At 39.8% G+C, this 19,146-nt stretch overlaps 1 protein-coding gene and 1 long non-coding RNA gene across 5 annotated transcripts in view; one reads left to right on the top strand and one right to left on the bottom strand.

Moving 5' to 3' along the window:
• LOC107310239 (uncharacterized) overlaps nt 1–12,542 on the top strand; it is a 17,728-nt gene extending 5,186 nt beyond the window's left edge. Inside the window, exon 2 of the long non-coding RNA XR_001553536.3 lies at nt 12,421–12,542. This is a non-coding gene — a long non-coding RNA (uncharacterized LOC107310239). The remainder of the gene's footprint in view (nt 1–12,420) is intronic.
• On the bottom strand, nt 1,878–19,122 carry PPP1R42 (protein phosphatase 1 regulatory subunit 42). 4 transcript variants are annotated; one of them, XM_015855696.3, is made up of 9 exons: nt 19,025–19,121; nt 18,364–18,551; nt 16,498–16,664; nt 15,972–16,110; nt 13,845–13,961; nt 9,795–9,912; nt 9,035–9,163; nt 8,287–8,440; nt 1,878–2,012 (listed from the first exon to the last, which is right to left on the bottom strand). In XM_015855696.3, exons 2-9 carry the CDS (start codon nt 18,490–18,492, stop codon nt 1,991–1,993), a joined length of 975 nt encoding a protein of 324 aa, XP_015711182.2. In that variant the 5' UTR covers nt 18,493–18,551; nt 19,025–19,121; the 3' UTR covers nt 1,878–1,990. The 4 variants fall into 4 exon arrangements, with proteins under 4 accessions (XP_015711182.2, XP_015711183.2, XP_085395624.1 ...); XM_015855697.3 differs by lacking the exon at nt 1,878–2,012 and adding an exon at nt 6,096–6,185 and having other exon boundaries at nt 19,025–19,122; XM_032442749.2 differs by lacking the exon at nt 1,878–2,012 and adding an exon at nt 7,657–7,908 and having other exon boundaries at nt 19,025–19,122.
• Between the last annotated feature and the right edge of the window lie 24 nt (nt 19,123–19,146).

Raw genomic sequence — 19,146 nt, 5'->3', positions numbered from 1 at the left:
TTCTCCCAGAAAAACATTGTGAATGGAGCCTGATTTCACGATAACGCGGCCACAATAAATCACGCCGTGGGCGCAGCAGAGAAACGAAGCCTGAGCAATTTGTCACCGCTTTTGCGGCCGAGAAAATGAAGAAGTCAAACGCTGGCTGTAAGGGGAGCCCGGGAAGGGGCGCCGTGGGGCAGCAGAGAGGGGCTGGCCCCGGCCTCGGGCTGCTCGGCTCCTGCGCTGCCCGGCTGTGCGCGGTGGTGCGGGGCACGGGACCTGCAAGGAGAGTTGGGTCCAACTCCTGGCTCCACGTACAAAATCCAAACCCTACGTCTGAGACCGCTGCCCGAGCTCCTTGAACTCTGGCAAGGGTATTGAATAGGAATAGTTCTCTGCCCTTCTTATGTTGATGCACCCAAACCTGCACCCGGTGCTTGAGATGAGGCTGCACAGCACAGAGTAGGACAGTCCCTTCCCTCACCCATCCAGCAGCTGGGCCCATAAGAATGATGGCTGTGTCTCCCTGGAGGCTGATGGGGCCCCCCCAGCAGCTCCTCTTGCCTTCCCCGATGGCCACAAGTGCACCCTATCGTGCACACATCAGGGGGCTGGTTCTGCCGTACCCCAAGGCAGCGTCCTTGCCTGCCCAAGACACATCCACTCAGAATGGACTTTTAACTTTGTGCATTGCAGCAAGGAAAACAGATCCAATGATTTTTCCTTGCATCGACTGTTCAAGGGCTGCTGCAGCAGCTGCTGCTGCTTCTCTCCCAGAGCAATGCCTGAGTTTATCCCTTGCTTTACCTTCTACAGCATATTTCAGATGTGAGAAATGCCTCGGTCACAGAAGAGCCACGTTTCAAGTGTGATTTAGGCAAAGAACAGCTCTGCTGGAGGCAGTGTGATCTCTTTGCAGGTACGCGTTGCTCCCTTCATGTCACGCTGCTCTCTGCTTTCAGAGCTCAGTGTGAACACCCGTGGCACTTTGCTCCATTTTGTTCTTTTTCACCCATTCTTATTTCTCTGATAAGAACTTAAGAAATGTGTTTGCCTGCTGATAAGGTACAGTGCCAATATTAACATTACTGACTGCAGTGCGGCGTGGACTGCTGGTCTGGGGAAGCTGTGTGAAGCCCCACAGCCCATTCCGGACAAGGAACTGCTCAGAACACTGAATGTAAAAGGGCAGATCCTGATTTCCTAATTCAGGGAGGATTCTTTCCTTGTTTCAATGAGAGTCTCAAGCGCAAGACATTGTGCTGACATTCAGAGAAACTCCATTAGGGAAGCTTTCACTCCAGGGGCAATTTGCAGTCCATACTTTCCTTATCCATACACTTAGAGTTTTCCTGTATCTGAAGACCTGAGCGCTCATCTAATTACTCAAATCAGTGCAAAGCAGCCCAACTCAAGTCCCAGCTACATAGAACAGAAGCTGAAGTCAAATTAATGTGCGATATTCCCAATCCAGGAATCGTCGGTGCAGACACCATTGGTCTTGTTGAGCTTTCTTCTAACTATCCCACTTCATTTACCAGAATCTGGAAAAATCCTAGTAGTGGAAATAACTTTATAGGACTACAACTCTTCTCACACATCATGTTCTGACCACTCTCTTCTTGCACTATGGGACTATTAGCATGCTCTGCCTTGTGGTTAAGAGTGCCATAGGTGGAAGTACTGTAAGGCACTGGTTAAAGGAGCCTTATTTCCTGAGGAAGGTTAAGCAGAAGACAACTAGTTTAGCCCACTAAGTGCCAATAGTTTCACATGATTACAGTACAGAACGTCTCTTCTAGGTAAACTGGCAGTCACCTCACATTTCGGAATGCTCTCACAATGTTCAACATTCTGAGTTTTATCTGCTTTTTAGATGATCAGGACTCAGCATATTCAAGTAGATGTCAAACCTTTCTTTTTTAGTTTCGAGAAGGAAAAAAAATCCAATAGTGGATGATTGTGCCTCCGGTGACTTCTAACTTCTAGAAACTTCTTGGCTCTGACATTACTTCAGGTTCCTTCTCAACCTGCATCAGAGAGATCAGAGAAGAGAGATCAGACCATTAAGCCAGAAGCACAATGCACCAAAGCTGTCATTGCTTCCGGCTTCACCAACGTGTCTCAGGACCACACAGTGTTCCTACAAATGTAATCAGTGTTACCAAAAGCCGCAGGTGAAAAAGGAACAAAGAGCTCCTGGCCCTGCCCTGTTGTGAGGTATCAACCCAGCCTAATTTGGTGATCTGGGATATGATATGAAGGGGCCCTTAACACGGGGCTTTTTCCATGTACACCCAGAAATGGCGATAGCTGACAATTTGGTCAGCCATCGTGTTTGTGTCAAATACTGCTAACATTCAAGTTCCACAAGAAATAAAACCTTGCTAACAGTCAAAGCAATTTCTCATCTAAATGAAATCAGATAAGACTAAGTCGTTTATTCCAAAATATTTTACTACAAATGATGTGTAACTGATTGCGTCCAACTTTACTAGACATGTTCTCAGTGATTAATGTAGCACTCTAAGATATTAACTCTCTAAGAAAGGAAGATCTTATTGCTCCAAGTCTCTCTCTGAATTGAATTGTTAGTTTGCCACGTGGGTCATTTCACTGCAGGCTCTGGCTCTTCTTGGTTTGGACGCAGCAATGAATTGTGCTCAGAATTAAGGGAACAGAAAGATGTCGTTATTGCTGCAGTCTCTGCTTACAGTGTTACTTGAGATGGAGAGAGATTCCAGTGCATCTTTATGTAGCACTGAACTTTTACAGTTCTTCAGGCTCAGGTGACTAACAAAACAAAAACACTTTCCAGCGAAGTGGAACGGATTGTTGGTTACAATCGCTACACATTACATCCATTTTTAGTGACTGTAAATAGGTATTGTTGAACTGTCATCAGTTTCTGATCCACATTCACAGTTCATGTGTATTCAGAGATGACAAAGCCTAAGTATCCCTACATATACTCTAAGATCAGAGGAGCATCAGCATCTTTATGGAAAGGCCCCATCTCAGACCTCCCAGGCCCGTGGTCCCTGTAGTGGTTTTTGGTGGGAACAAGCATCAAGAACAGTAGATGATGATTGAGCTGGAGCCACTCAGGCAAATCTGACACATCCAACTCTTTGCAGCTGGATGTGATGCAACCCAGAGTGCTGTGAGAGCCAGCCAGTGTCACATGGAGAGGGCTCTCGTGGTAATTTAAAGGTGGTGGTGAGCCAGAAGGCAGCAAAAGAAATCTCACCACATATTGATGTTGTCTGCCCTCGCCTCTGCCCACGGGAAGGCTATGGAACAAATCTTCCTGAAAGGGAGTTTCAGGCTTGCGAAGGATAAGAAAGTGATTGAAAACAGACAGATAGTGAGGGAAATTCCAAGTGGCTGTGAGGGAAAGACAAAAATGACATTTGTGCAGCACACTGGGTTGCCCAGTCTGTGATATCACCTTCCTTGAAAGCTTTCAGAACTCCACAGCAACCCAATCTGACTTCAGAGGTTTTGTGTAGGCAGTTGTAACAGTAGCATAGAGATAGTGCTGTTTTTAAGCCCACACTTCATGTTTTCCACCCACAGTCATAGATTCAGGCAACAGTGCCACTGGAACACTGGTGCTTACATGGAGCTTGAAGGACTTTGGAAGTTTCCAGGTTATATGAAGAACAAAGGTAATATTTTACTTATTGAAAACTTGCAGTCATTCATAATACATAGGAATTCAGCAGCCATTGCAACGTATGTTCATAAAACCATGCAACTTCAAGTTGACAGGGTTTGCATTTTCACAAAGCAATTGAGGAGCCCAGTGATAGGTGCATGCACCGAAACCCACTATGCTCAGTGCTGACTTACAAAGTGTCTGGTAGAGGCCGTATCTGCTCAACTCTGTGATTTTTTGTTGGCTCTCAATGGTTCCTAGAGATTTTTTTTGAACAACCTGGTCTAGAGGGAGGTGTCCCTGCCCACAGCAGGGGTTGAAACCAGATGATTTTAAAGGTCCCTTCCAACCCAAACCTTTCTGTGGTTCTACGAAGCCAAACGGTGAAGCAGTGTTTATATCGCTGCAGTAAATGAGTGTATTGAAACTGGCTTCAGCTGCAGAGCTTCCACTTATGTGGTCTTGGATGCATCTCCTAGAAGAGGAGGCAGACTAATGCAGGCAGATGTGCCCCTGCCATCCTGTTGACAAGCATGCAGCTCCCAGTGAGAACATGCCTGTAAGGAATGTGCTCGTCTGGATGTGGAGGGGGTACGTGTGGTCTGGCTCATCAGATCTGCACCTTCATTCAGCGATCTGAAAAAGGATTTATTATTTTCAAGGGTACAGTGCGTCTTTCAGCATGTGTTCTATTACTGCATGAAGTGTTCCATGCTGTAGCCAAAGACCATTTCTCTTTCCAGTTTTGGACACAGACAGCAACACAGAGAACCAGAATGGGAAGGAAAGAGGATAATTCCAAATCAGCAACCTGCAGGTAAATGGCAGAATTCATGACCAAAAAGGGATGCCTTCTATCACTGTCTTTGTGATGCTGAATGATGTGGCAGTGTTAGATATCACAAGTTTGGCGCATATGAAAAATACTTTTTTGGAATAACTACTACTGAAACTTAGTTTCGACAGAAGATCACAGCATTTGAGTATAATCTTACATTTGTACTGATAGATCATCTTCTGCCTTCTAAAAAGATTATGGATTATCACATGAAGAATCTTTCAGCACTACATGTAGCAGAACTGTAAACATGGATAAAGAAAATACCATAAAGGTACGCAGTGCCATGGCTTTAATGATGGTCCTCTGAATGCACTCCCACTGTCCTCTGCAGGTACTGAATCTCCTCCAGAAAAAAAAGGTGAGCAACCACTCAATTGTCTGAATTGCCAGTTGCATCCTTGCAGGGACATGCTCACAGCTGATGTCCAGCCCAATAGCTCTGCTGCAGCAGTGCTACTGCAGAATTTCATCTCTTCATCCTTACAGTTTAACTTATCTATCGTTCCACCGACTCCTCTTGTATCCCACATCATGGCTTTCACGTCCCATCAATCACAAGAAAACTACTTGCGTTTCTCTTCCTCAGCCTTCATAATTCATTGTCAATTGGTACATTCTAGACCTCACTGAGAACATGTTGACATTTTTCCTTCCACACCCCCACCAAAGGAAGGCGGTGAGAGGGAATGTAGCTGCTGCAAAAGGCTCTCCAGGCCAGTTGGAAAACGTGATCTCAGCTTTGCCCACGTGCTCTGGCCGGTATCACCAAGTACTTAATGCACCTAACTCTGAATAGGGTTGAAGTACTTGCAGGCAATTCCATGGCTAAATGCAGCCGGAGGGTGCACAGCTAAAACTTCACTTATTTGTATCTTAACTCCATAGTTCTCCTTTCTTTCTGAAGACAAGGCTGAAAGCATTCCCTATTTATGAAGGTGCGGAAGCATGCTGAAATTGATGTTCAGTAAGAGAATGATACTTTAGGTTGTGTGGAGGTAATGCTCCTCTCCTCCCTCCCCCAAATAAGAGAACTATATTCTCTAACACAACGTAAGTGCATGATTCTAAGTTATGTTTTGGGCACACAACTGATACTGATAGAACTAATACAAGTTCCTTTAACTACGCAGGACTGACATGGTTGCTAGGAGATGGCTTATGATTAGCTGACACAATCTAGAGTAGGAATTATAAGTCAACTGTATCATTTAAATACATTGCCATATTTTCTAACACAGAACATACACTGGAGAGACAAAAGGTGACTTTCCCACCGCATTCTGAACTGCAAACCTATAACAATATTTACCTTAATGAGTAAGGAAATGTGGGCAGGAACTGCTGGTTACAGTTTAATTTTACAACATCAAAATTTCAACAACTTCCCTATTCAGGGGAAATTAATAACAGTGTTTCCCATTGGAAGGTATTGAGTATCTTTAAAATAGTTATTTGTTTTCTTTTAATTAATTCCTGCCAATATCTCTAAATGTTCAAAACTGACTCTTAAAATCCAATATGAAGTTGCTATTGTTTTTGTATTATCAGAAAAGAAAGATTAATGACACATCTCAGTAATTGAGTAATAAGTGGCTTTCTTCATTGTTCAGGCTCTATGTAATCCTCAGTGGATCTTAGATGTAGGTTAAAAAGGTTTTTAATGCCTGTTTTGCAGTTGCCAAGGGTCAAAAATCACCTAGCCTGTATAAAGAAAGAGGAAACATCTGTTGGAATAATTTATTTGGCTAACACAGAGGGTAGGATTAAAATTCACTGATTTCTTTGGTCTGATACTGAATTTCAATTAAACAATGGAAGTAATTGTTCAGTTTGACAAAATTTCCGTTGCTTCACACTTGGGCACACTTGTGCGTATCACTGATTACTGAATCTGACTAGGGAATACTCGGATTTGTGATTACTTCATGTCTGCCCGCACTCCAAAAAAGAATATTCTTGCATTTTGACTTGTTTTTCATCTTCCTAAACATTTTAAAGGATTCACAGACCATCTACTAATTCTCAAGACTCTTTGGTTTCAATGAGAATGTCTTAAGATGAGCAATTACACACTGTGGCATCCAGGAGAAGAGTCCTACCTTCCAAGCTTGTTTGAACTATCAAATGCCTGGTGTCTTACTGTTGTTCACTATAATCTTTATGTGAATCAAGTTAAAAATAAAGACAGACTGAATAGAAAATGCAGTCTTTGCCTTTCTAGAGTCAAAAGGAATTTCAAAAGGGCTACAGTTGTACTCCAGCTTCCTAATATTGGCAGAACTTTTTCAAGCTAAGAAGCTCATCAGTTGAGCAGCTTTTTAACATAATAGAGTAGAATCAGAATGTTTTGCTTAAAGGGAGATAGCAGAAGTTCTTTCACTGAAGAAAGTAAATTGGAGGTACTGTACCCGCATGCTCCATTCTCCATCAGTACTAAAGGGCACGGTAAATGAGAGCTTAGTTTTATTCAGCCTGGCTCAAAAGACAAAATACCAATAAAGATGAAATGTAGGCTGACAGAACACTGAGTGTTAAGCTTATTTCACAAACGAATGCCTGCAGTTCTTGTTTTTGAACCTCTGCATTGCTATGTGCCTTCTGCATCAGGAAAAAAATAATCAAGAGTACGTATATTTGTGAGTTTCTTCTTAGAGCAGAATATATCCATTGCCATATGAAGAGCAAAACACTACTTCACAATTGATTTGTCCCTCGTCCCTACCTTAAGGGAACAAATCAAATCCAATCAGAACAAATAATTGGGAGCATAATAATAATAATAATAATAATAATAATAATAATAATAATAATAATAATAATAATAGTAGTATTAATAATAGTAATAATAATAATAATTCCCGAGCAAATGGGAAGTGATAAATAATCAAGAATAAAATATTGTTAAATGTTACACAATCAAAACTTCAAACCTTCTAATAAATTCTGATTTGAATGCAAACTAAAATGCTACATTTAGTGCTTTAGTTACAAAAGAATAGCAATGTCATTTAAATTTGTTTTACATATAGGATTACTTAAACACTGTTGTTGTTGTTGTCCAGTATAGCTGATAAATAACAAAAGAATTAAATGACAAGTGATATTAAAAGACTGGAAGGAGTGGTGTTAGGTTCCAAATGCTGAACTAAACAGAAACACTTTTAACAGTTAAGGCTGGAAAAAAACAAGGTCCCAAATTGAAATCTCCATTTGATTTTATTCCCACAGCCGTGTTAGAGCTGGCAAGGATGCCTTTGTGTATAGGGAACACATACGCTGAACTCTAAATTGTTTAAGCTCATCCAATGTCTGAATGTCTGTAAGGCACAGACATCAGATTTCTTTTCTTGATTATCTCAACAGTCTTCAGCCAATGGTGCAGGAAAGTAGTCATAATACACTGAACATGTCCATATGAAGTAAGCTGTAGTAATGAAAAGTTTCTCCATATAATACTGCATGCAAAATATCAGTATTCACCAGCATTGTTGTCAGTATCTGCCTTTCTGAGAATTAACAGCTGTATCATTTTACCTTTAAGATGATGATCAAATTCTTATGACAAACCATTAACACCCGAGTACAGTTCGTACTGTTACCCAGTCTGCTGATTTGTAACCAGAAACCAGAATCTATTATCCTGTCTGACAACAAAATAAAGACAACAAACATGACACCATTTAAAAAACTGAAACTGATCTGAGTTGCAATTCTACTTCGTGTACTTGTTTTCCACTGGCTCAGCAAGAACTGTAAAAGCAGTCCCCAAAAGAACGAAGAGGAAGATGTCTGAGGTGCCTACCTGAGATTTCCTCTGACTGATTTTTTTCCCACAGTTCCTGGCAGAGGATTTCCTCCGTCTTTGTGCATATCAGAAAGAATTAAAATATTTGTTTCTTCTATCAGAGATGGACTGTAGCTAAAAGGAAGATTAGGATGAGGTGTTCCAAAGCCAGCTGCAGAAACCAAAGAAAAAGACTAATTCAATATTCCAAGTCAAATCGTATCTATTTTAATATTTAATGTAGTTAATCGTGAGTTTTGCATTTCAAAATGAATTTGTTTTCTCACTTCAAGAACTCAGTGCCTTTTATTTCAGGGCTTTTTTTTCTTTTTCAAGACTCTTTTTTTTTTTTTCTAAGTTTCAAACTTTTCCTTCTGCTAGTTGTGTATTTTGTAAAGGCCCTTCACAGTGCCGGCGGTATAAACAGATAAAGTAAGTATAGAAGTTTGATGTATTTCAGACATATTTATTGCAAAACACCCAACACTTTATTTTTATATATATATATATATATATATATATGGAAAGCAGTTATGGGTATTTACAAACAATCAAAACATACCAGCTACTCCTTCCCATGATTCTGGGAGGCTGAGGTGGGGAAATCAGAACAACCCATGAGCTTACTCTAAAGTTAAATCTGATGTTGGAAGAGTTCAGTTTCAACTCCTGTATGTCTTACCGCCACTGAAAGTCTTGTTTTGAATATATCTACTGCTAGCTGCTATTACAGTGCAGTCATGAAGTAAGTGATTAGTTTGCTTACGGAAATGTAGATAGTCCGCATGCTCATTTGTCATTCTTCCTTTGCTTTTTTTCCTGACAGCTTTGGAGGCTTTCCAATTCATTAGGAACACTCTTTCCGTGTCTTTAATTTCTTTCCCATCAAGGTATTCTGCCAAAGAAAAGAGAACATTTTCTACGATACAAGAAGAGCATCTGGTCTCTTCAAATCTTTTTTTGTTCTTGATATCCATATTTTAATTAGATGCAGGAGTGAGCTGACATACCTTAACTGAAAAAGAAAGCACCAATTCCATTTATAATGATCAAGATAAATATATATATCTGTACTCAGTTACAATTCCGATTTCATGATAAAAGACAAATGTCATACATCAGAAATTCAAACTGGTGCGGTAGAAACTACTGTCACTAAAACTCCTAAGCAACCCCCACAGGCTGACAGAGGAACAGGCTTAACTTATCTTTTAAAACTGGTTTCGCACCTGGAATGTGAACACCAAGAAGTCTTACTGTCTATAACAATCTCACTAATCATCTATCACTAAAACTAATGGTTACTAGCAGCATAAGCGATGTAACAAACTGAGCAGTTGATTAGAGGAGCAGTTTTAGCTACGTTGCTCGTACATAAACTAAAAATGTATCATTTTACATAACTATATAGGACAATAATTGGCTTTGCATACACAGAGCCATTCAAGAATGGTTAATGTGGCAGCTACTAAAACAGCAAGGGTTACAAGCAGGTTCTTTGGTTGGCTATTGCTTTTATTTTTTACCTAAAGTTTGTGACTGTACAATAATCCTGTCCCTGTACTTTGGTTTGTGACAGATGGGGTTTCCTGTAAGATCCATGCTGCAGAGCTTTGTCCATTTCTTTAATACAACCTCCAAATCCTACAATGAACGCAAGAACAGAATATTGTGGTTATTTTCCCTTCCCTACTGTAGAACACAATAGCAATGAGATATGTTCCATCAGGCCCTAATCCCGCGCACAGAAGTCACTTCAGTGAGATTGTCCATGTACTCTGAGAACGTGCACTCTCAAAGAAAATGGCGTCCAGCATCCCGTCAGTGTATCACTGCTGCACAGCAGAAATGAGAAAGCGGTTGAAAAACTGCTTTTAAGGATGCAGTGATGCCAGCTATAGAAAATTACAATTCTCACTACAATCCCACCGTTAAACTCCTACAGCAGAAGAATGACCAGATAGAAATGTATATGCATCAAGTAAACTGTGCACACCCACGCTTTCAGAGAGCCTACAAGGCCTGTAAAACACAGCAGATTCCCTCTCTATTTATACATACGTAAATTGTATTTTAAAGGGGGAAAAGTAATTCCTACCCTTCAATAACTGTGGGTGGTTGGTTACAGTATTGGCCCAAAGAGTGAAATTTTTGAAATATGCCTTTCTCCATTTGGGTTTCTGTCTGGTTACCTAAGGGCAGTATGACCCAGAAAAAAAACAGCTTCTCTCTTTTAAACACAATAAATTCAAGGTGAAAAGATGCAAAGCTTAGCAGACTGGTCCTTCCTACCCAGATACTCTCTGAAATCCCTTATTTTCAGAACTCCACTTAACTGTCATTATTGCTATGTTTCCTTTTACGTCTGTAAAGCTTAAGCAAGGACTTAAAACAATGTGTTTGCATGCAAGAGATTTTTTTAATGTTGTACAGTTGTATTAATTTGACAGAAACCACCCTGGTTATGATTTGATAGATTCTAAACTGTGAAGCCCTCAGAATTTTGTACTGTGATGCCAACAGCGGAGTATCTAGCAATTAGACATCTCCTGCCTCCTTCAAGTTTAGAAAGTCACTCTGGGAATTCTGGATTTAGGTTCAGGTTATTAAAAAAGAAATAGGATTTAGCAAGTTTCTTTATTTATTCTTACCTGGGCATTCAAGCATCATTATTGAAATTTATAACGTGTTCTGGATTTCACTAGTGAGACTTTTTTCAGGTAATAGTTTTGGAACGCAACATTGTCTACTACTGAAATAAAATGTATACAGCTTAACTTTGATGAATGCATGCTATGAGTCCTGTAGGTTTTTGTTAGCTGTTACTTACTTGATAAATGACCCAGAACATGCTTACTCCAGTGTGTGTTTATCTAAGAGCACACTAATCCTGTGCTGAAATATGATTACCCTTTCGATACGCTCTAGTTGTTCATTGCCTTCCTGTCTCTAATAAAGTGCTTTCACTTCCCAGCCTTTCAATAAGCTGTACTAAAGGGACCAGACACTCTTTTGGGCAGTCTCCGTTTGATAAATGATCATGTCATGCTATCACTTTGAGGTCTGCTACAAAATACTGACGAGCAAATTATATTCCATCTACGGGGGAGGGGGGGAAGGGCAAGTGCCTTAGTAGGCAGCTGTAGTGCTGGCAGTAACATTCCTACCAATTAAAGATGGCCATTTAAGAATTGGTATTTGACCAGTTTGCTCCAGTTTTTATTGGAGATGTCGAGTACAGCCACCCTAACTGCATCTACAGACAGCCATTTGTCACCTTTTTGACTACCTGTCATAATCAGTTGAAGAAAATCTATAATTTTTCTCTCGTTCCTGACTCAATTCTGAAGTGAGTGAATTCATCTTTTGTGATATCCTCTTGTCATAATCAATACTGGGCAGAGGTTGAATAAATTAAAGACTTGGAAAACACTGACTTATATACGTGTTTCTAGCTGTACTTCTCCTATCTAGCCAGACACTTCAGTTACAGTCTTCCCGAATCTGAAGTCTATTTCTTATACATGTATATGCATATATACATTTTGTTTTTGTGTAATTGGGGCTTGTTAAATTAGAAATAGCTTTCAAAAGAAATTCCCTGTAGTGTTCTTACCAGAACAGACAGCAACCTAGAAGACTTTGTGAGCCTAACTGAAGAAGTTCGGTAGAATGAGATAGTAACAAGCAACAGAAAGCAAAGAAAAGCCAGTTCTATTAAAATCAATGATACTGTTGATAACTTGCATAACATGCATTTTACATGTGGTAGGCTCAGTAAATTTATTTTCCATGCACTGGCTAGAATTACTTACTTTCTGTTCTGTCTACTGTTCTGATCACGGTACATAAAATTCAGTCATGTGAAGCAAGGTCATGTGCCTTATGTCTGTTAATTATGCTAACAATTCTCTGAATTAGCCTGAATGTTATGTGCATGAATTCACCAGCCCTAATTTTCTACTATGCTGAAATCAGTGTGGCATTGTTGAAAACAGAGGAACTACAGGTTAATATCAGAATGTGATAAAAGCTGAGATAAATGTCTAAACATGAAGTGATTGTACTAATTATGAAAAGAAAGCCAAGTTTACGTGAGAAGGTCATCTTTCATGCATTTGTTATGTTTTCACATTTATCTTTTTGTCACAGATCCCACTTCATTCCTGCTGTCATCTACCTCTACTACGCAGCTTACAGCTGTTGAGCAGACCTGCTAAGATCTGGATGGCTCCTCCACAACTTCTCTTCCCACTTGGTGAAGCAGAGCTGGGTACTGACTCTCCATTGCTCCTCACTGAGGCACCGCCACAGTCTGTGAGCAATGCAAAAAATTCCTGGGGATGTTCTTGCTGACAGCGATAGGGTGGTAGGAATGGGAAAATGGACTTAGAGCTGGATATCCAGCTGTGTTACCCTGTTTGACACATTTAATACGGTAACTAATTTTACAGGTCTGAAATACTCTTAGAAATACTCTTCCTGTACCTTCAAAACTTGGATGCTGCTTATACAGCACACAGGACAATCACATTGCACAATTACCAGGGCTTGATCCCAGTTTAAATGATAGCACGAACAGCAGATAACTCAACTGCTAACCACATATTTTTCAACACCTGTGATTATATCACATGGAAATCTGTATGTCTAATTTACTGGGATAAATATTAGTTCTCATCTGCCCAATGATAAAATAATGAATTCTAATAATTAACCAAAAATATACACATGGTTACTGAATAATGTATTGCTTTCATCCATTCATTCTGTTTCAGAAGACACTGTTTTTTCTCCTCTGAGATGTTGAAGGTACCACTTCTAAACCAGCATCCTCATTCTTAGTAACAACTGGCTGGTTGGTTAAAGAACATCAGTGCAACTGAAGGATTTTGTACTTACAAACAGAAAAGAAACAAAATCACACACTAAGCTTTCTTTTGAAATGGATCCTTTTTGAGAGGAATCCTTTTAGAAAGACATGCCTATTTAAAAAAAATGTTATTTTGATTCAGCCATCTAATATGTTTTTAATTATCCAGCCTAAGCCTATGTGAATTGTACTACTATGTGAATTCAATTACAATTACCAGCCAGAAGCATAACTTGAAATACAAGTCATTAATAATACTCTAGCTTAAAAAAAAAAGAGAGAGAAAAAAAAAAAAAAGAATGCATTATTCAACATTTTTAATATCAAAATATACTTTAAATAAGGAGTCCAAATAAAGTGTATCAATCTAGGTATTTGCTAGATATGTACAGGAATCTCATTAATTAACAGAACTGTCAAATTAAACATAAAAGGCATTATGTATTCTAAGAGTTAGTGGCCATACTAATTACTAAAACAATTATTAAATAATAATATTACTAACTTATTATAGTTAACTTTTTGTAAGAAAATAAAATGTAGATGCATATGCAAACCAGTAATAAGGCAGGCTTGGAAAGTCAGAGGTTCAGAAAGTGCAGAAGTGTTTTTCACTTCTTTACTTGTTTATTTTGTGATAAAGATGAACGTAACTTCTTAAAGAATCGTCCTCACTAAATAGAAAAAAGATTGATTTTAATACCTTCATGTGTTGAAGCTGATTGTCGGCTGCTCTAAGATGAGAAAGATTTTCCAGAACTGCCAGTTCTTCTAATTCATCAATGTTGTTATTGCTAATATTTAACACAGACAAGGATTTCTGGAGGAAAAAAGTAGAAGATGCTGTTTTTTTCATGCTGTGCATGACTCGGTTGTAAATTCTTGATGAAAAGTGTCTTAAAGAACACGTGTTAAGCACAAACATGTAAATGCAAACACTTCACGCTTCACACATTGTTTTTTCTTGGCTCTGCACCCTGTTCTGCAGTGCTGTTTATTCTGGCTTTGAAGTTAATCCAAAGATTATTTCTCAGTTATTTTAGGAATTCTTAGCAAATACAGATTTGTTTATTATTTTCCAAACAATACAGGTTCGGGGTGGGTGTTTTGTTTTGTTTTGTTTTTTAAATTTATTTATTTCCTAAAGCTTTACAGAGTTCTGCAAGTGTTACTAGCTCTACCTTTAGAAATAGGTAACAGACAGAGAAATTGACTGACTTCTCTAAGGTTACATCTGAACCACACAGAGCTGAAATCCACATCTGATACCCACGCTCCCATTTAACAGCTTGACTATCTGGTTTCTCTTTTTGGCTTAATCCTGCCAGCCTTCCTGTGCACATATCTCTGGTTTGCCCCTTTGGAACAGTAGTGACTCACATGATGCACTTTGCCTCTTCTAGTCACAGAGATCTTTACATTCTAGATAAGAAGTAAATGTAGTTCAGGTATTTATCTCAGGAAACGATGTAGAAACATGTAAAAGCAAGGAGAAGCTTATATGTCTAGAAGATGGAAATGAGCCCCTAATGCAGTGAGTTTAGAGTTATACCTGATATGATACTTACCTCTGGTTAGAAAATGTCTAATTGTTTCAGCACTATATATAATGAAATTTAGCCTCCTTCTCAAATCTGAGCTAAGAACAAGACCTGTGTTACAGACAGCAATTGCCAGTATCACTGTGATACACACAGTGTAACAAGCTCCTCAGACAAATGGTACAGGAAACTGTCATCAGCAAAACGTGCTCACAGTACACCAAGAGCAACACAGCCCCACGTATTGGCTCTTTTGTCTGACATCATTAAGAGCCAAAAATGGGAGAAGATGAGATAAGAAAACATCTTGTAAAAAGGGACAAAATACTCACTGTTTGAAGAGTAAAAACAGAATGTTTTTACAGGTAGCTTCCAAAAAGTTGTTATGTGATCAAAGATGAAAAGTCTTTCTGGAAAGAAAACCAAACCAACCTCCAGAAAACTTAAATAATAGCTAGGAAGAACAATTTGCTTGTGAGTCTTTGCAGGGTGCTGCAAAACACTGAAATATGTGAGCTATCATGCTGGGAAAATTGAGGGTGTGTAATCCTACTCTACTTTCATCATCTCTCCAATAGAGAGGGAAGAAAATAAAAGTGCTGTCACAGTAATGGCCCGTTTATTTTAAAGAAAAATAGTAATATGTGTCTTGGACTACAGCATCTCAAACCAGCTGGGTTAGAGCTAGCTGAAATGTTTATGATACACACATGAAAAGAATCCACTTTCTTTGTTCACCTTCACAAAACAGATCATAAAGCTCTGACTGCATCAGGAGATACAGCAAGTGGATTTTAGTGCGGTACAAAACTACAAACACAAGTAATTGAAGTGTACTTAAAAAAAAAAAACAACAACTATTTCAAGAATAAATTTAATGTTTGCTGAGCAATTAATATCTCAAACAAACATTTCAAAAGCTGACTTCCTGAAATTTTTATATACCACAGCATAGAAGAATGGCACGACTAGAATGGAATGCTTCAGATTGCCTCTCAGTATTCTCACCAAAGAGCTGTTTGCCCCTTCTGTTTGCCATTGCATTATCTAGAGAAGTACAAGAGGCAGTAAATAAATTAATGTAGTAATCACATCAGGGAAATTTCAACAAACTAATTGTTTACTCCTTGCTCATACAACAATAGGGATGGGAATCCCTTGGTAGAATTTGTCAGTCGGACACCAGTTCTCAGAAAAAAAGGCACGCAATGATCGAGTACTTCTAATCATTCACGCTAAAAATACTGACCTATTGATTAACAGCCCATTGAAAATCTCTGTGTACTTACTGCCAAGGACCTAAGGGATGCTGGATCAAAGAGAAGCTTTTCACCAAGAGGGAGGTGTTGACTTTCAATGTGTAGCTCCCTTATTCCTGTTAATTGATCCAAACCCTCTACTACAGCGATACAGTTGCCTCCCAGGTACCTGAAGAATAAAGCACAAAGTTGGTTTAACATCCTTTGAAAGTGAAAGTGAACGCAAGTCATCAAAATACTTAAAAAAAATAATAAAGTATTATTGTGCAATGGTTGGAAATGATAATAGAAAAAGGTAGTGTGCAAGGAGGACACACTGCTGACAGACTGAAACCTTTCTTAGAAAATGTATGTTTAAATGAAAAAAAGAAGTACATGTTAAGGTGTCATTAATTTACTCATCGTAGAACACTTCACTGAAATATCATAAGCACTAATTGCTATTTGAAAAGCAAAACAACCATTGAAGAGACCTTAATGGCAACAGCATTTTTTCAGTTCTTAGTGTAACGATTATTCTTTTGACAGTAAAATAAATTCATTATTTCCAACTTACAGTTTTTCAAGGTTTTTCAGCGATGAGAGATTTTCTATGCATGAAATGCAGTTGTTCTGCAGGTAAAGGTGTGTTAAATGTGTAGCAAAGCCCAGGTTCTGGATTTGACTGATTTGGTTATCATATAAATACAAAACTCTGAGGTTTCTGCACAGTGAGATGTCACCCTGTAGGAAACAACAGCAAATCGATGCCTTATTACTTTTATTCACTGCCTGTTTCTGGAAGATGTTGACTGTTTTCATATTCAAATTTATTTACTTTTTTATTATTTACACATTTTTGTTTTTATTAAACACTTTTAACAATTTTTTTTTTTTTTCCTCAGGAAAACAAAAAAAAAATGGTGTCAGTAACAATCTCCAACTTAGATTTATGGCAGAAATAGGTGGTTACTGTTCTGCTGTCCAGAAGCTGAGGATTACAGCCATCAGCAGCAGGTAGATCACACAACCTGTGTTTCTTTATTCCCTTCCCTGTCTTCATCAGAAAGAATTCAGAAAAGCACAATTGTTACTGAGTTATCTATGTCAAACCTCAGGGCTGTCATACAGAACAGTTCTTGGCAAAGGAAGAACGATTTCTACAAATACTTGCACATCAATATATTTTAATATAGTTCTGATACTACGATTCCACTCAAATGTCAAGTTTCTTTCTATTCCTCTCAAAAAATGGTAGCATGTTTGGTTTCTTTATGAGAGTTTCTCTGAGACTTTTCTATGGCATCTGATGAACCAATCCCAAGCAAATGGACTGATCAAATTAATGACTCACGGTGGCTGTTCCAAGGAGTGAGATGAATAAAAACCCCTATTTGTTGCATGGTTCATGTGGTACAAGGTACTTAAGACTTCTTAGCTGAAATCCTGCTTTTGTTTTTAAAGCAGAAATCCATTACATGCAACAATTCAGTTATTCAGGGTTCAGCCCTTTCAAAATGTGCTCAGTATCTTCAGGGGATTCAAATTAACTCGGGACTTATGAAACCGGTATAAATTTCATAGCATTGAGCTCAAAGGGGGGAGGGACTGGGTTAAGTGTGTGGGTTTCGTTTTTGAAAATGGAAAGGTCATGGATTATTTTTTAAATGAATAAGCTCCAGGGAGCAATTAAATATATATATATGTAGATTTTAACCTGTCTAATTTGAAAAAGCCACTACAGCAGTCCAAATCTGTTAACCTCACTTGGCTCACATCCTGTTCCTGAACTCTCCTTTCCTTTCTCAGACTTCCTCTGAAATCTAAGGACTTAACCACAGATAGACTGAAAATGTTTTGCTGCGAGTTAACAACCTTTCATGGAATTCCCAAGAATGGAAAAAACACGGCATTAGAAGGAATGAAATAAACGTTGCACTTAATTGTACGTAATATCATTACAACTTCCTTAAAAAATTAATAAAAATATGTTCTGATTTCCTTATCTCTCCCTCTGTTTCACACTTCCTATTTTTTACAAGGGTAACCATCAATACACACGAATCTTTAAATCAAAACCCGAACTTTTGCTGCAAATCTTTTTTTCTGGCTTGGACCTGAAGTCTCCAGAACTAATAGAGCTGGATGTCAACCCTAGAGCACTGCCATCAGAGTCCTGCACCTACCGATTTCATGGCAATGACCTGGCAGCAGTCTATATGAAAGCATCGAGTCTAAATGATTCTTAAACATTACTCTCATGTAAACAGCTGAAGAAGTAAACGGAGTTATCATTTCTATTCTGGTGATCTCCTAAAAGGTTCTTTGCAGTATAGCAACTGTATGAAATAATAAAAGCAGCAGCTATAAACAGTTCATTGGAACAGTAACAACGGATCGTCAAGTGGCCCGGTTAAAAGAAGGAAGAGGAACGAAATCTTACGATCGCGTCTAGCTTTTTATCTGACAGATTCAGATGAGTTATTTTCCTCAGGTGCTGTCCCCAGTCCTCCTCCCTGCGGTTCCTGTGGCCGAGGCACCTGGCGATGAGCTCTGTGGTCAGCCTCACCATGGCTGCTCAGCAGGCCGAGCCGCCTCACATAAACGCTGGGACAGAGAGTCTGAACGTGCCTACGAAACAAAGAGCGAAGTGTCAGGCTGCTCAAGCCCCGAATGCAGCTGAGCGTATTCCAGGCGTGGTGCTTCCACAGTGAACGGAGGGACTCGAGCAGCGCTCCTCTGGGGGGAACTGGGGGAAAGTGACAGTGAAAGTCCTAAGGCCAGAAGGAGCTCCCTTGCTTACTAAGCTTATGTTTTATTTGTGAAAGTGAAAGGTGGAAAGCAAGAAGGACGCTACTTCTTTTCACTGAGAGCTGTACGTCTTTCTTACTCGTTTCACACGACAGCCCCTCCCACAGCAAGCAGTACGACAGCGGGACGAGCCGGGCTGCCGGCTCCCACAGCCGCCGTGTGACACGGAGCTCCACGCGGCACAGGGACCGCCACGACCCGGGGAAACGGCTGCTTGTACGGGCAGGGCCGGGGCAGGCAGAAAGGGGCACGGTCCGCTCCCGAGAGGAATCCCGGCCCCGCTACCCGCTCACCTCCCGGCCTGCCGGGCACTGAGGCGCGCTCCAACCGCCACCGCCGGCGGTTGCCACGGTGAACAAACGCCAACAACGGGAGGGAGGGGATCGCTCCCGCCGCGCCCCCGGCCGAGGCGGGG

This window comes from Coturnix japonica, chromosome 2, assembly GCF_054131305.1.
Source record: "Coturnix japonica strain WE chromosome 2, WE-NBRP24, whole genome shotgun sequence".
In the NCBI taxonomy this organism is placed as follows: Eukaryota; Metazoa; Chordata; class Aves; order Galliformes; family Phasianidae; genus Coturnix; species Coturnix japonica.
The sequence above is the reverse complement of the archived record's forward strand: the minus strand, read 5'-3'. Positions and strand labels throughout refer to the sequence as shown.

Coding starts and splice junctions, on each gene's coding strand:
- PPP1R42 (XM_032442749.2), bottom strand. CDS start 18,492: ATGGTGAGGCTGACCACAGAGCTCATCGCCAGGTGCCTCGGCCACAGG. Junction 13,962..15,971: donor CATCCCTTAGGTCCTTGGCA/GTAAGTACACAG, acceptor TTTTTCCTCCAG/AAATCCTTGTCTGTGTTAAA. Junction 9,164..9,794: donor TGTACAGTCACAAACTTTAG/GTAAAAAATAAA, acceptor TTTCTTTGGCAG/AATACCTTGATGGGAAAGAA.